The 15206-nt window shown below is 49.4% G+C and overlaps 2 protein-coding genes across 2 annotated transcripts; one reads left to right on the top strand and one right to left on the bottom strand.

Moving 5' to 3' along the window:
- The first annotated feature begins 663 nt into the window (after positions 1-663).
- LOC136542420 (cysteine-rich receptor-like protein kinase 6) lies at positions 664-4527 on the top strand. Its single transcript, XM_066534844.1, has 7 exons — positions 664-1575; positions 2706-2837; positions 3040-3170; positions 3241-3451; positions 3541-3778; positions 3945-4095; positions 4183-4527. The coding sequence occupies exons 1-7, from the start codon at positions 681-683 to the stop codon at positions 4525-4527; spliced, it is 2103 nt and encodes a 700-aa protein (XP_066390941.1). The 5' UTR covers positions 664-680.
- A 126-nt stretch (positions 4528-4653) lies between these two features.
- LOC136542421 (cysteine-rich receptor-like protein kinase 6) lies at positions 4654-7559 on the bottom strand. The gene is made up of 6 exons (XM_066534845.1): positions 6701-7559; positions 6114-6245; positions 5876-6015; positions 5356-5810; positions 5121-5274; positions 4654-5020 (listed from the first exon to the last, which is right to left on the bottom strand). Exons 1-6 carry the CDS (start codon positions 7548-7550, stop codon positions 4757-4759), a joined length of 1995 nt encoding a protein of 664 aa, XP_066390942.1. The 5' UTR covers positions 7551-7559; the 3' UTR covers positions 4654-4756.
- Positions 7560-15206: the final 7647 nt, after the last annotated feature.

The following is a 15206-nucleotide window of genomic DNA, read 5'->3' as shown; positions in this document are numbered from 1 at the left end:
TTTTGCCCCTTTACCCCTTTTTTACTAGATCTTTTAAACAAAGCAAGCAGCGCATATTCGAACTCAAACTACATTATTCTAAATAGATACCTAGAGCGTACATGTACTCTCTTTCTTTGCCCAAGGGATTGGCTTCTCCCAATACATATTGAATAGGAACAGAGAATAGCTTCCTTGTCTCTCCACTCGTGGATAAGAGTAGTATCTTGATTGACAATTGGACACCGTAATCTTTCGAAGATCCGCATATTGTCCTTATGGGTCCTCTTTATCAATTCCTTTCTGGTCAAGATAAATAGGTAAAGCCAGCTTTGAAGGTAAATTCAAAAGGCAAGTAAGAAGTTGCAGGAAGGTTTGTTCGAAGAGATGACTGACGTATGAATTCCTCAACGCTGATACAGACATACACTGCAGTGATACATACGGCACCAGCCAGCACTGCCCCTAGCAAATGCCTAGGATCGGCTGGGTCAGGGTGACCCTGTGGGCCCGGCACGTCATCCACAGCGTCGCCCCACTGCGGGCCCAGCGAATCCTCAAGGGAGGCTGCTACATGCTAGTCAAACGGACCATCATCCACCAAACCCTCTGCTAAGCACACGGCACTACCCTCTTAAGTCTTAATCACCCCTCCCCAGTCAGTCAGACAATCACCACGCACAAGAAGACGCCGCTGCGCCATGGCCACGGCCGCGCGGGGTCGCGGCGCCTCCCCGCGCCTCGCCGCGGGCCACCTCCTCTTCCTCGCCCTCCCCTCTCTCCTCCTCGCCCTCCTCCTCCTATCGCCACGAGCAACCGCGCAGGCGCAGCCGTGGCAGGTGTGCGGGAACACCGGCAACTACACGGCCAACAGCACCTACCAGTCCAACCTCGCAAGCCTCGCCACGGCGCTCTCCAGGAACGCCTCCTCGTCCCGGACGCTCTTCGCCAAGGGCAGCGTCGGCGTCCTCCCGGACATCGCGTACGCGCTGGCGCTCTGCCGCGGGGACGCCAACGCCACGGCATGCGGGTCCTGCGTCACCACCGCCTTCCAGAGCGCGCAGCAGCTGTGCGCCTTCGACAAGGACGCCACCGTCTACTACGACGGCTGCTACCTCCGCTTCTCCAACATGGACTTCCTGGACGACACCACCAGCAACGACAACGAGCTGATCCTCATGAACTCGCTGAACGTCAGCTCGCCGGTCAAGGTGTTCGACGCCGCCGTCCGCGTGCTCCTCAATGCCACCGGCGACTACGCGGCGGCGAACTCTACCAGGCTGTTCGCCACGGGGGAGGAGGCGTTCGATGCCACTGACCCCACCATCTATGGCCTCACGCAGTGCACGCCGGACATGACGCCGGCCGACTGCCGGCGATGCCTTGGCGATATACTTGGAATCATGCCGCGGTACCTGAGCGGCCGGCAGGGCGGCAGGGTTCTTGGAGTACGCTGCAATTTCAGGTACGAGGTGTATCCTTTCTTCACGGGCGGACCGACGCTACGGCTTCCTGCACCATCGTCGCTGTCTCCGTCACCGGCGCCGGCGCCACCTCCTGTGCCAGTTAACGTGACGCCGACGGCAACACCACCAGGTGAGATGTCAAACACAACTTCGCTAAATCTGCAGTTTTAGCTTGATTTTAGCACTAGATATCTCCTCCAGTTCTCCAAATCAGATTTTAGAACAGGGATGGGCGTCTCAATCAAGAACACAAAAGGAAAACATGGGCATGGCAGAGCAATCCAGATTCTAGTTTCATACGGCTGTTGACTTGATAATAATTAGAGGCAAACAACTGAATTCTTATGTTCTAATTATTTGGGAATCACACTATTGTCAACAGATGTAGAGGCCACGTAACCTTGTATGCAGAGTTTTCTTACATTATCTTGACATCTCTGCAGTCCCGTCGCTATCATTTACTACTCATTTGACTGAAAATGACGCGTAGAATATGTAAGCAGGAAATGACGCGTAGAACATGTACGCACAAAGAAACAGATATGTCGCAACTGCTGTGCAGTGTTTTTCATCTTCTTTCATCTTGTTTCTTTTTTCTGTTTTCTGGGAACTTTAGGCACCGTGTAATTTTGTTATAGCTCTTCACCTTCTACTTAATGCAAAGCCAGAGCACCTGCTGTTTCATGCTAAAAAAACCCAGAACTTTTTACAAAGGAAAAACGTATTAGATTAGAAAAGTAAAATCATGAAGGAAAAAGTTGCCCATTACTACATTTCAAACGTGCTTGCATTTTCCATTTAGCATGGTGAAGTCTGTCTGCCTACAAAACAATGTGGTTAGTTCCGCTTCCAATGGAGGGTTAAGTAGGCAGTAGGCACTACTCAAAGTTAAATGTTTATAAACCATCCCATGGTCCACTCCATGATCCGTTAATTAGAAAAGGGTCAGAAGAGATAAGATTTTGTCATAAAGTTATCTTTGTTTTATTTCCAATTCGAACTTTTCGACAATAACATAGTGCGAAGCGCCACGCTGCTACTCTGCTAGCCGTTGATTTCCTTAACCTCTGGGCCTAGCAGCACTAAGACTCTCAGTGCTGTAAGCTTGTACTCCAAAGTTTCCTGCAAGTGGTTGAGTCTGTATCTTTCCACAAACATGATTGAAGATATGCTTTGTACTAATTGGTTCAGATTATGATTGAATTGTTCCTAAGATTTGCGGCATGCTTGTTTATTGAAGTTTGTGGACTTTGTTTACAGGAAAAACCAGAAACAAAACAGGAATTGTTTTAGCAATTGCACTTCCCATAGTTGCTGCGGTGTTATCTATCAGTACTGCTTGTCTCTGTTTCTTCTGGAGGAGGAGACCAGCAAGGGAGCAGACACCATCGGGTAAGTTGTCTTGACAATTTGGAATTGTGAACAGACTTGCAAGAGAGTATGTGAACCAATGCACTACCTGACATATAAAGGGATGTTATGTATTTGATTACATTTAGTTTTTGTTTTTTTTTTTTTGCTTAAATCTCAAGGAGATTATATGTGTTGGGTATTACTCATGTTTATATATTGTGTTGTCACTATATTCTGACAGATTCAACTAATGTTGGGGACATTGAAAGCATCAATTCCCTTCTTCTCGATATATCAACTTTACGCGCTGCGACCGGTAACTTTGATGAGAGCAATAGGCTTGGTGAAGGAGGTTTTGGTGCTGTCTATAAGGTGCCACTCATACTAGCCCGATTCATAATGCATTTTCATTTTCAGCAACTGAAGGTTCACACTTACGCAGGGCGTCCTTCCTGATGGTCAAGAAATTGCAGTGAAGAGGCTCTCACAGAGTTCAGGGCAAGGAATACAAGAGCTGAAAAACGAGCTTGTCTTGGTTGCCAAGCTTCAACACAAGAATCTTGTTAGGCTTGTTGGTGTTTGCTTGCAAGAACATGAGAAACTGCTTGTGTATGAATACATGCCCAATAGAAGCATCGACACCATCCTTTTCGGTACTATTTTGTAATAATCTGTTTTCCGATAGCACTAGTAGTATCAGAATTTAACATTTCTGACATGAGGTTTCTTGTTCAACTGACAGATCCTGAGAAAAACAAGGAGCTAGATTGGGCAAAAAGAGTCAAGATAATAAATGGAATTGCCAGAGGATTACAGTATCTCCATGAAGATTCTCAGTTGAAGATTATTCACCGGGACCTTAAAGTGAGCAATGTCCTTTTAGACTTTGATTATACTCCTAAGATTTCGGATTTTGGCCTGGCTAGGCTATTTGGAGGGGATCAATCGCGGGAGGTCACAAGCCGCGTTGTTGGAACATAGTACGTCTACTTCCAAACTAGGGGGGACACCATGCCTCCCACCCACTTACCTAAAATTTGCATGCAAAGATAACACATTTTTTAGCACCATTTATTGTTAAGCTTTTGCTCTTTCCAGCTCCATGCCTCTATTCTTGACTAGAATGAATTTCCCTTCATGTTGCAGTGGGTATATGGCACCCGAGTACGCCATGCGTGGCCACTATTCTATAAAGTCCGATGTTTTCAGCTTTGGCATCTTGATTCTAGAAATCTTAACCGGAAGAAGAAGCAGTGGTTCCTTTAACATCGAGGAGTCTGTTGATCTCTTAAGTCTTGTAAGACATTCTGCTATCCCAAAACTCTCTACACAAGTAATTTGCTTCAAAAACACTAACAAAATTTGCATTTGATAATTGATACAGGTTTGGGAGCACTGGACCATGGGAACAATTGTGGAGGTTATGGATCCATCTCTGAGAGGCAAAGCTCCTGCGCAACAGATGCTGAAATATGTCCATATCGGGCTACTGTGTGTTCAGGATAACCCGGTCGATAGACCGATGATGTCAACAGTAAACGTCATGCTCAGCGGCAGCACTTTCTCCCTCCAGGCTCCACTAAAGCCAGTATTTTTCATTCCCAAGAGTGGTTACTACTCAACTGTTTCTTCAGAATCATATCCTACAGCTTCCCAATCCACCGCTAACGTTAAGTCTGGGGCCATATCACCAAATGAAGTGTCAATTACAGAGTTGGAACCAAGATGAGCCTTGGAGCATCATGTTGCCACTTGCCAGAGCAATTGGATTATTATTGTACGAATAAACAGAACACGGGGCAATACTCTAGCGTCTGTATTACTTACTTTTCAGTTATGTTTCCACTGGCCCCTCTAATCATAAGCTGTATATTTCAATTAGCAAATCTGAGTCAATTGTGAATTGATCTGTAGATTTGCACAAGCTACCTTGTCGTCCCGTGCTCTCATGGCAAACTCTAAAGCGACACGTCAGCCGACACGGTCGTGTTAGTGCCACTCTTTCCGGCGAAGAATCCCGGCTTGGATGGAGCCTGGAGGGTGACCGTGTCGCTGCCGAGCATCATCACGACCGACGACATCACCGGCCGGGCCGCGGGGTCTCCCTGGACGCAGAGCAGCCCGATGTGGATGCACCTCAGCACGTCGCCCTCCGGGAAGCTTTCGCCCAGGGACGGGTCCACCAGCTCCGCCACCGTCCCGGCCTCCCAGTGCTCCCATACCTGCACGGGTAATTGTAACCGTGAGGTCTAACTTCACCGTAAGCCAGCAAGGTGTAGCTGTAGCAACTAGCAACAATGGTGATTGTCAGTTTGCACTTACGGTGGTCAAGAGGTCTCCAGACTTTTGGGAGTTGTAGTAGCTGTCGTTGTTCTTCCTCCCCGTGACGATCTCCAGCACCATGACGCCGAAGCTGAAGGCGTCCGATTTCACGGAGTAGTTCCCGCGCATGAGGTATTCTGGCGCCATGTACCCACTGAAAAGAGAAATGTACCCATTTAAGCAGGGAAGCTCAACCAGAGCACAACTAAACACTGAGAGATGCATGGGTACTGACTAGGTTCCGACAACGCGGCTGGTGACGGCCTGCGTCTGGTCTCGGCTGAAGATCCTCGCGAGGCCAAAATCTGAGATCTTGGGGTTCATGTCCACGTCGAGCAGGATGTTGCTGGCCTTGAGATCACGGTGGACTACCTTGAGCTGGGAGTCCTCATGGAGGTACTGCAGGCCTCGAGCGATGCCGTTTATGATCTTGTACCTCTGCTCCCAGCTAAGCTGCTGCTCACGCTTATCATCAGTACCGAAGAGTATCAGGTCGAGACTCCGGTTGGGGACGAACTCGTACACGAGCAGCCGTTCTTGCTGCTCCAGGCACACGCCGATGAGCCTGACGAGGTTCCTGTGCTTCAGCTTGGCGACCAACGCGAGCTCGTTCTTCAGCTCCTCCACCCCCTGCGTCGAGCTCTTCGACAGCCGCTTCACCGCTATCTCGTCGCCGTCCGGGAGAACGCCCTGAACAAATCACTCTGTTGTTAGTCATGAGCTCCATGGCACATTCTTCATTGATTGTTCAGTACCTTGTACACCGCGCCGAACCCGCCTTCGCCGAGCTTGTTGCTTTCGTCGAAATTCCCTGTTGCGGCTCGCAGGGTGGAGACGTCGATCATAATGGAGTCCACCGTCTCCATGTCCTCTGCTTCAGTGGAATACATGGGCTCTGTTCAAGTACAGATTGGATGTGCCATTTCTTTTCAGTTCAGACTCCATGAAGTGTTTCAGGCTGTGACAAAGTGGGAGGATTTTGCAGGAACATACTACGTGACTGCTTTGCGTGTGCTACTGGTCGCCGCCGCCTCCAGAAACAGAAGCAAAACACAAGGTTCAGTGCAGCTAGAGTAGGCAGCACAACTGCAAGAACCACAATGAAGACACTGTACTTCCTCTCCCCTGTGAATGAAATGAATGTGTGAGCACACAAACGGAATTTCAGTAGAAACAGAACAAACAATTTAGATTGGTCTAGTATCAAGACCGTATCAATAGCTTTATCACCGGTCAAAAGTATTTCCTCATCAACGCTTATATTTTATTATGAGTGCTTGTCGTAGAAAACCTGGGGCCAACTTTTGGACTATTCTGACCACGAAATGCCAGAATAGGTAACATGAATGAAAGTGATGTTGAAGACTAGCTTTGAAGCAACTAATTTAAAATTCTAAGATTTGCGCCACTCGAGTAAAGATTACAATAATTCATCATCCACGCACGCGAGCACTAACAAATTTCAATCTCGGTCAAGCAAGTTCACACGCACGAATAATTTACAGTCAATATGCACGGGGTCCTTGAGTCCATGTTATGCAAACAAAGAGTAAAATAAAATAATAAGCGCTTTAACCCACCTCTTCCTGTCGCGGCCGTCGCCGGTGCCGGTGCCGGTGCTGGAGGGCTCGACGATGCCAGCCGCACCATGGCCGGTCCATTGAAGAAAGGCGCGGTCTCGTACCGCCAGGTGCAGTTGACCCAGAGCACCCTGCCTCCGATGTTGTTCTGGAACCCGTCTAGCGATTGCGATATAAGCCCGGAGAGGCACCTGCGGCACTGCGCCGGCGTCTGGTCCGGCGTGCACTGCGCCAGGGTGTACACCTTGGGGAACTCCTGGTCGAAGTCGGCCTCCCCCGTGGCGAACCGCCGCGTGGAGTTGTACGCGGCGTGCTCGGCGGTGGCGTTGACGAGCGCGGCGAGGAGGCGCTCGAACCGGGCCGGGTCGGAGGTGACGTTGGCGTTGTTGTTGATGGTGTACGACAGTGTCGTCGGGCCGGTGTCGTCGTCGGGGAGGGTGTGGACGTCGGAGTAGTGGAGGACGCAGGGGTCGTAGTAGATGGTGGCGTCCTTGTTGTAGGAGCAGTCGTTGGGCAGGTCCTGGAACGCCTGGGTGAGGCAGGCGAGGCAGCTGCTGGCGTTGGCGTCGCCGCGGCAGAGCCCCATGGCCCAGACCTGCTCCGGGACGGCGCCGACGACGGCGGTGGCGTAGAGGGTCGGGGACGCGGAGACGTTCTTGGGCAGCGTGGCGGCGAGGAGGTTGAGGTTGGCCTGGTATGTGCTGTTGGGCTTGAAGTCGTTGCTTGTTCCACAAAATGGCCACGGGTAGCCAGCGGCGCGGGGCACGAGCAGCGAGACGGCGGCGATGATGGCTGCCACGGCCACGGCCAGGAGGTGGGGAGCCATTGGTAGTTTGGTACAGGTACGCATGGCGGAAAGAATTAGGAGCCAGCTTATGTAGACGCGGGGGACTGACAGTACGCCCACCGCGGCGACACCAAACCACCTGTCCGTTTTGGTTGAGTGTGTGAACACCAGGCTGGATTCAATGTTCTATTCTAATAAAAGGCCTGCCCTTTGTGCATTAGTATTTTTCTTTTCGTAATGATAATGAAGCTCTTTATGCTTTAATCAGTCATCCACACACAATTATTGATATAAGCAGTTGCCATAATCATTTAAGGGACTTTGTTTAGTTAAGCATCTTATATTTTCACAAATTTGCAGTAAATTAACAAATGTTCCTCAAACTAAAATCCACAGCACAAGATCTACAAACAGACCCCTCATATAACACATTTCTAAATCCTTATTAGTATACGTAAAATATGTTGCTTATTAAGCAGAAGACTAGACCCGATGCTTTCGTTTTTTTTAAACTATCATATCTGCCTTAAAAATTGGATTAGAGGCCCTTTTTCTTTATGCAAAGGAATAAAATAGAGAAGCTTAATTAGATAGCAGCACACGGTACTGTAACTACACTCTTCGGTTCAGTCATGCATATCGTCTTCAGAATTATGCATAAAATTAAAACCGACATTGATCAATTTAACATGCTGTGGCTTTTATACCACATTCAAAAAAAAAGATGTCTCATTTATTTGTAAGAATGATAGCATTTACATCGGCAAGAAACCAAGAAAATATAGAGAAGGGACTACAGGTTCTAAAACAATTTGTACTACATCCGTCTAAACAAGATGTAACTTTAGCTCTATCCTAGTTAATTTTTTAAGGCTTAATTAAATTTAGAGAAAAAATATTAATATTCATAAAATAAAATGGATATAATATGAAAATATATCTCACGACAAATCTAGTGATACTCCTGGATAACCACAAACCAATAACCAGAAACTAATAACCACACATAAACATTTGGAAAATGAGCTAGACCTACACTATCGATTTACAGAATCGGTCAGAACGTACCTGTGGGTCGGGACCTAACTCCTCGTCGATTGGGCCTCGGTTAACAGAGATGGACCGTCATCTCTGTTAATTGATTTTAGGACACGGTAATTGTTTGAATGTTTCTGTCAAAGCCAATCATGCGAAGGTTAATTCTGATTACCTCGACCAAAGTCGCGGTGCCGCTGATGGTGGTTGGTTGTGTTAGCAAAAGTGCAAAACAATTGGCGCTGCCGCCTGCCGCTCGGACGGCAGTGTTTTGTTGGCATGTGAATGCAGGTCAGCATCCTCATGTACTCATGTGTAACCCATGTATTATTATAAGGTCATCATTGTGGATGAGAACATGCTACAAATATTTTGACTAGTATTGACCACTAGGGAACGCCGATGATGTAGTGCTGCTCCTCACAACTCTACTCTACCGCGTCAAGAAAGACAATTGACATCTGCACGAAGACTCTAGCTGCCGTGTAGGGTAAACACTAACCCAGTGGCGTGATAAACGTTGGCATAAGCATAAGCATAAGCATTTGAACACGAGGAGATCGGGTCAACTTGCCATGCCTGTACCCATACATACAGGTCACGATAAGACAGCTGCAGAAATAGATGAGATAGTCAGGAAACTACCAAATGACAAATCTCCTAGTCCAGATGGCTTTAGTAATGAATTCATCGAGAAAAGCTGGAACCATATCAAAAATGATTTTTATGAGCTATGTTGGGCTTTTAAGGAGAACAATGTCTGCCTTCAAAGTGTTAAGTCCTCTTTTATCACCTTGGTTCCCAAGATCCAGAGCCCCATCTGTTTGTCTGACTTCAGACCTATTTCCCTCCTCAATAGCTCCATGAAACTGGTCACCAAACTTCTTGCCCATAGGCTTCAGGAGGTAATCATACCTCTGATTCACAAAAATCAGTATGGCTTTATCAAAAGTAGAACCATCCAGGACTGCATTGCCTAGGCTTTTGAGTATCTACACCTGTGTCGCCACTCTAAAAAAAAAGAAAACATCATTCTAAAGCTAGACTTTGAAAAGGCTTTTGACAAAATTGAGCATAATACCATCCTCAATCTTCTGGAAGCCAAAGGCTTTGGTCAGACTTGGGTCAATTGGATTAAGAATATTCTTTCTTCTGGCACCTCAAAAGTGCTTCTTAATGGAGTTCCTGGAAAGACTATTCACTGCAAAAGAGAGGTCAGACAAGGTGATCCCCTCTCACCTCTTCTTTTTGTTCTGGCTGCTGATTTGCTTCAGTCCATCCTAAACAAAGCAAAGAATTTGGGACTGCTACACCTTCCAATTTCTCTCCCTTTTTCTTCAGATTTTCCAGTGATCCAATATGCTGATGATACCTTAATCATCATGGAGGGGGATGCTAGGCAATTACTTTTCCTTAAATCAGTCCTCAACTCTTTTCCTGAATCAACCGGTTTAAGGGTTAATTACAGCAAGTCTCACATGGTTCCCATTAACATTTCTGAAGCAAAATTCAACCTTCTGGCTAACACCTTTGGCCGTGCTAAAGGTTTTTTGCCTTTTACTTATTTGGGGCTTCCTCTGGGGATTACTAAACAAGGATTGAGGATTACCTTCCCCAAGTAACCAAGTGTGAAAGAAAGTTTTCCTCGACTTCAATCTTCCTCTCTCAAGCTGGTAAGCTAGAAATCAACAATGTCGTTTTGATAGCTCTGCCAACATTCCACCTGAGTGCCCTTGCTCTCCCAAAAGGAGTCCTCAAACAAGTAGATAAGTTTAGGAAACACTGTCGTTGGAGGAGGGCTGATATAAACTCTAAAAGGCCCCAAAAGCAGCCTGAGAAATGGTTTGTGTTCCTAAAGGAGGACTTAGAGTTATTAACTTAAAAAAGCACAATGAAGCACTTCTCTTAAAAAACATGGATAAATTCTTCAATCACAAAGATATTCCTTGAGTTTCCTTGATCTGAGAGAGGCATTATTCAAATGGAAAGTTACCAAGTCATATTAAAAAAGCTCATTTTGGTGGAGAGATATTCTAAAGCTGCTTGATTGCTTTAAATCTTTCACCTTGGTCCAGGTTCAAAATGGAAGATCATGTCTCTTTTGGTCAGACAATTGGATTCGACAGCCCTTGAAGCTTAAGTACCCTGAACTCTTTTCTTTTGTCAAGAATAAAACCATCACTGTCTCTAAGTTCTTTTCTCACCGGTCACTCTCAGATCTCTTTTTGCTACCTCTGTCTTCTAAAACTTTTCAACAACTTCAAGTATTGCAGTCTTTCGGTGAACATTATTGTCGGGTTCATAAACCCGGGGTCCCTAATGGACCTGCTTCCCAGTGAAAGCTTGGCCCAGCAGACGACGTTGCGAACGACGCGGAACTCCAGGGCCGGCCTAGATACCTAACGACAGGCTGGAAGAGCAATCCAGTCTTCGACTGGAAGGCTTGGCCAAGGAAGGAACGACACTCATTTCCGACTCCGACCTGCTTCTCCGACCGGAAGGCCTAGCCAAGGAAGGAACGATGCTCGCCTCCGACTCCGACCCGCTTTTCCGACCGGAAGGCCTGGTCAAGGAAGGAACAACGCTCGCCTCCGACTCCGACCCATTTCTCTGACCGGGAGTACACCGAACCTTTGCTTACAGCTCTTCTCCGACCGGCGCAGTCAGAGCCGACTGGAAAACGACCGAACGGGGACGCCCGCTCGGTAAGGACACAAAAGAAATAGGCGGAGCAAGTAAGACAGGACGCTCAAGTCAACCGTAACAACAAGGACCGTACCCTGCACACCTATAGGACAGTACTGTCAGGTTATGTTAGAAGGGTATTTTATAACCTTTCAAACCTGTTAGAACAACGAATAGTGTTGTGGCCGTCGACATTTGTCCTACAGTATGGTAGGCGCCGGCATTTGCTATACCAGAAGTACACGATGGAACCAACCACATGCATCAGGGCATCAACAGTATTGTAGGCGCCGACAAACCATCTCGCACCCGACAGCGTGGCCAACAAGACTAGGTAGCACACACTCCCTCTCTCTCACTTGTAAGGCCGTCCCCTTCATCTATAAAAGGGGATGCGCCCTTTCCCAAAAGCACGATCGATTCAGACAACGAACAACAAACAACAAACAACAGACGGATCATTCCGACTCACTCTCTGCTAGCTTTAGACTTTCTAAAGCTACACAGAGAATACGTTCCAATACTTAGCGCACGTAGGAGCTCCCATCACTCTCGGCCTTTCGGTCCAGAGTCCGACCGAACCTCTGACACCCCCCATCTTACTCCTACTCGTTTGTAACACCACAGCAAACTTTGAGCACCTGGGCTTAGGAATAAAGTCACCGACCGACTCAAACTGGACGTAGGGCACGTTGCCTGAACCAGTATAAACCTTGTGTCATTGAGTGCTAGGCCATATCCGATCACAACGTACGGCAAAACGACAAATTTTTACTAGTTGGTCACTTTTCGTACCGACAGTTGGTGCCGTCCGTGGGGAGAACACCGTATGTTTAGGCTTTTGGTCATCGGATGGCCCACCTTTCTGCCATCTTCGACATGGCGGGCTCAAACGATATGAGTCGCTTTGGCTCACTGGAGTTTCCCATGCTCCCACCTATTGGGATGTGGGTTCCTCCCATCTTTGAGCCGTCCCAGACCTTCCTCTTTGGAAGCATGGACTTCATCACCGACCAGCTCGGCGTGCTTCGCCTTCGCGAGGAGGCACTTATCCCAGCGCCCATCGGAGGAGGAGCGCCTCTGTCGGCTCCGGGGCACCCAGTGACTTCAACGATGAGGCGCCTGCGCTTCACTCCGAGCCTATGCTGGGCTCAAACCCCACTGTGAGTAACATACATATTATTCTTTACTCGCTTTTCAATATCTTCCGCTGACTCTCTGAAGGGACCCCGTTGTCCCCGCCGCGATCGCCATGCGACCGGTTCCCCTATGGCCTCGCATCCCCTGTGGACGCGTATGCACGGGGGCTCCAAAAGATGCTGACACCGCCCCCTCTCACATCCAAATTCATGGGGATGGTGGGCTACGCCCTCGCCTCTTTCCACGACTTCATGGATGATGAGGTTGAGAGCGACGGCTCTAGCATCGGTGACGTCGTGGCACCTAGCCACCCTCTGTCTCGCTGGTTGACAGGCTCTGGAAGGCCCTCGTGTGTGCGTAGGAGCACAGCGAGGAGCTACGACGAAGGCGGTAGAACCAGCCGCCACCTACGCCGGCGCGCTCGGCGCAGCATGCTGCACCACATGCACGTAACCCGGCGAGCGGTGCTTGGGGTTGCTCTCGCCAGGTCCAGAGCAACATCATGGATGGGGGGAACGACCCCCCACAGTTCACTTGGGCCAGCCAGAACATCGCCGATGCAGCGATGCTTCTGCGCGGCCTTCCAGAGCCTATCGACCCCTAGGAGTAGGCGGTTTACCGGAACCTCCGGTTGCTGGTGGAAACCGCCACCGTTCAACAGGTGGAGAGCTCCACGTCGCGACACCGACTCGTGGCCTCTCTCCACACCAGGGGAATGGGGACGCACCAGATGAATCGCTCCATCCGCTCACCACTATAGTCGCTAGGCGCGTTGAACAGGAGGACGCAGCTGCATTACGGCCTGACCCGGCGCCTGCTCCACACCGACCACTTATGCGTGAATGCCTCGGGTCGAACCAAGACGCTCGCAGCATCATCAACAACCGACGTTAGGCTCAGCATGATGATGACATCCATCATGCGGTGGTGAGAGCAGGCGGCATGGACCCCGGCCGGACCATCGAGGGGAGCGGTGAAATGCACCCCAGGCATGGTCGCCGACCCGACGACCGGAGTCATAGCCTGGATGGCCTAGGACCATGGGCCTTTGGCTGACACATCCAAAGAGCGTTGTTCCCACAGCGCTTCTGACCGCCTACCAACTTCGCCAAATATACTGGGGAGACAAATCTCGATATATGGCTCGAAGACTTCCAGCTCGCCTGTCGAGCCAGAGGAGTGGATGATGGCCACTTCATCATTCAATACATCCCTATCTGCATGGGGGACATGTTCGAGCATGGCTCGAATTCCTCCCACATGACAGCATCCACAACTGGGCGGATCTCAAGAGGATCTTCATCGAGAACTTCTGGGGGACGTATGTCTGTCCTGGTAATTCCTAGGACCTCAAGAGCTACCAATAGGAGCCCAACGAGTCCCTGCAGGATTACATCTGTAGGATCTCAAAATGATGCAACCCTCTTCCTGATGTCGTCGACGCGGACGTCATCAGTGTGTTTCTCTCCGGGACAACATGTGAGTCCCTGATCCACAAGCTCGGTTGTCTGAAGCCTCGGACCACCCGCGACCTGCTCAACGTCGCCACGAACCATGCCTCCGGTGAGGAGGTAGTCGGAGCGGTCTTTAGTGGAGGCTGGGACAAGGCCAAGGCCAAGCGTGAAGACCAAGACAAGGGCCCCTCCACACACAGGGGCAAAAAGAATAAGAAGGATCATCACCGACCGACCAACTCCATGTTGGTCGCCGTAGTTAATCGCGCGGGCAAGAAGCCCTAGCAGGGCTAGCCTGACCACTTCGACAAGATCATGGAGAGCCTATGCACCAACCACGCCTACCCCGTCAAGCACCTCTATAAGGACTGTGAACTCCTCAAGCACTTTCTGCTACAGGCAAGCGGGCCAAAAGAAGGAAAGGGCAAGGAGACAGCAGTCAAGAAAGGAGGCACGGTGGGCAAGGATGGGGACGACTTTCTCGATCCTGAGGAATGCCTCATGATTTTTGGGGGATCTGATGCCATCTACTCTAAGTGCCAGCAAAAAGTGCACTACAGAGAGGCATGTGTTGCCAAAACGGTCATCCCCTCCTTCCTAAGCTAGTCAGAATCTCCGATCACTTTTGACCAGAGGGACCATCCCTCCCATGTCGCTAGACCGGGTTGCTACCCGCTCTTCGTCGACCGCATTGTCCGCAAGAAGCACCTCACAAAGGTGCTGATGGACGGAGGCAGCGGCCTCAACATCCTCTATGTCGACACCCTCGACGCCATGCGCATCCCTCGGTCGAAGCTTCGCCCAGTGAGCTCTCCCTTCCATGGCGTGATCCTAGGGACACAAGCATACCCACTCAGGCAGATCGACCTACCCATCAAGTTTGGTGACTGAGCCAACTTCCACTCGGAGGTCCTCACCTTCGAGGTGGTGGACTTCCCAAGGTCCTACCATGCCATCTTGGGGTGGTCATGCTCCGCCAAGTTCATGGTGATTCCTAACTACACCTACCTCAAGTTGAAGATGCCAGGACTAAATGACATCATCACTGTGGGTAGCACCTTTTTGCACTCCTACACATGCGACCGCAAGCATTATGAGCTCGCCACTACTGTCATCAACTCAGTCGAGCTCCCTCAGCCTCGAGAATCATTGACCCCAATAGTCCCGGACTGCAACAACCCAACCTCCTCGACTGCCTTCTGCCCACTCGAAGAAACGGTGCAAATCGACCCCACCGACCCAACCAAGACGGTGTGAATTGGGACCCAGCTCCTGGCCAAATAGGAATGCGAGCTCGCCGGCTTTCTATGCGCCAATCGCGATGTCTTTGCATGGAATCATTCTGACATGCCGGGCATACCGTGGGAGGTCACCAAGCATGCATTACGCCTCATCCTGGGCTTGA

Source organism: Miscanthus floridulus, chromosome 3 (genome assembly GCF_019320115.1).
Source record: "Miscanthus floridulus cultivar M001 chromosome 3, ASM1932011v1, whole genome shotgun sequence".
NCBI lineage: Eukaryota > Viridiplantae > Streptophyta > Magnoliopsida > Poales > Poaceae > Miscanthus > Miscanthus floridulus.
The sequence above is the reverse complement of the archived record's forward strand: the minus strand, read 5'-3'. Positions and strand labels throughout refer to the sequence as shown.